The sequence below is a fragment of the Monopterus albus genome, unplaced genomic scaffold (assembly GCF_001952655.1).
Source record: "Monopterus albus unplaced genomic scaffold, M_albus_1.0 scaffold636.1, whole genome shotgun sequence".
NCBI classification, from domain to species: domain Eukaryota; kingdom Metazoa; phylum Chordata; class Actinopteri; order Synbranchiformes; family Synbranchidae; genus Monopterus; species Monopterus albus.
The window spans coordinates 49,369-50,769 of NW_018128516.1; the positions used below are offsets into that span (position 1 = coordinate 49,369).

The 1,401-nt window shown below is 36.3% G+C and overlaps 1 protein-coding gene across 1 annotated transcript in view; it reads right to left on the reverse strand.

The window, feature by feature from the left end:
* LOC109953349 (trace amine-associated receptor 1-like) overlaps window positions 1-820 on the reverse strand; it is a 1,286-nt gene extending 466 nt beyond the window's left edge. The window contains exon 1 of the mRNA XM_020588802.1: window positions 5-820. Coding sequence (XP_020444458.1) covers window positions 5-820 — 816 coding nt within the window. The remainder of the gene's footprint in view (window positions 1-4) is intronic.
* Window positions 821-1,401: the final 581 nt, after the last annotated feature.

The window sequence follows — 1,401 nt, forward strand, 5'->3', positions numbered from 1 at the left end:
TAGCAGGCATAAAGGTTAGGTAAAGAAAGAAAGGAGTCCAACATAAAAGAAAAACCCCCAAAACAGTAGCCAGAGTTTTTGTAGCCTTCCTCTCCATTTTACTGACAGTTCCTCTGGACTCTGAGCTCCGACTGGTTGTGTTCTGGATGCTGCGTACCTGTGTCTGTGCCACAAAGAAAATCTTCAGGTAGATACAGAGCATTATGATGACTGGGAGATAAAATGATAAAATAGGTGCAATAGTGTTTGTAATAAGAATATTAATTGCACAATTTTCCTCACATTTTCCAATTATCATCACACCAATTCCTATTAGAACAGAAACACCCCAGCTCAGCTTGATCATGATAACAATAGCATGATGATTTATTTTAATTTTGTATGTCAGAGGCTGACACACTGCGTAATATCTGTCAATAGAAATACAGCATAGATTCAGAACAGAACATGTGCTCAGTGATACATCAAAGCTGCCTCGCACTTTGCAAAAAAAATTTTCATGATACATACATGAGCTGAAGGTGAATGTCATGTCAAAAGGAAAGACTATAAGCCCAACAAGCAGGTCAGCTGCAGATAGAGAGAGGATAAGGTAGTTTGTAGGAGTGTGGAGCTGTTTGAAGTAAATGATGGCGATTATTACAAGGAGATTTCCACATATTGTAATAACAGACAGTAATAAAAGGAACATATACAATAATACACATATAACAAAAGGATTGCCTGTGCTTGTTAAATCATAACTGATGTTATCTATTCCATAGCAGGTATATATATCAGTCACAACATTAGTCCTGTTGACAGTAACTTGTGGTTCCATGTTTTTGGGATTCTACAATTCAATACAATTTATACTTTTTGGCAATATAGAAACCTACATTAAAAATAATAAAGTAGCGATAAACCCTTATACAGTGTGAAAAATAACAGTTTGTTTTAGCTCTTGGTGAAATATTTGTTTCATATGTGATGATCTCTGTATCATCAGTGCAACAGCACTGATGACTATTCTTGTTCACATATGCAGATCTTTAATAGGCTCAGCCTCTGTTGCATTATCCAATCAGAAATGACAAATTGTATCCTGTTTGCACAAGGATCATCATAAAACAGCTGAGCAAGCAAAGTTGGCCAACGACACTGTGTGTGTTTAACATCACTGAGTCTCTTTTTAAACATTTTCTACAATTAAATTTCAGATGTTCTTTCTATCAAAATTAGAATCTCAGTTCAAAGGAAAATTTGGTTCATATATCTCTTTCTGATTGTTTTCTATCAAAACCAGCCATCAGGGAATAGCAGTAGTCTCATCCAGAGGTAACACTACCATACTCACAACGCTTTGCCTGGACTTCCTTGGCTGAACAAGCTTTCTCGGACCTGAAACAGCATTTCTGTTCT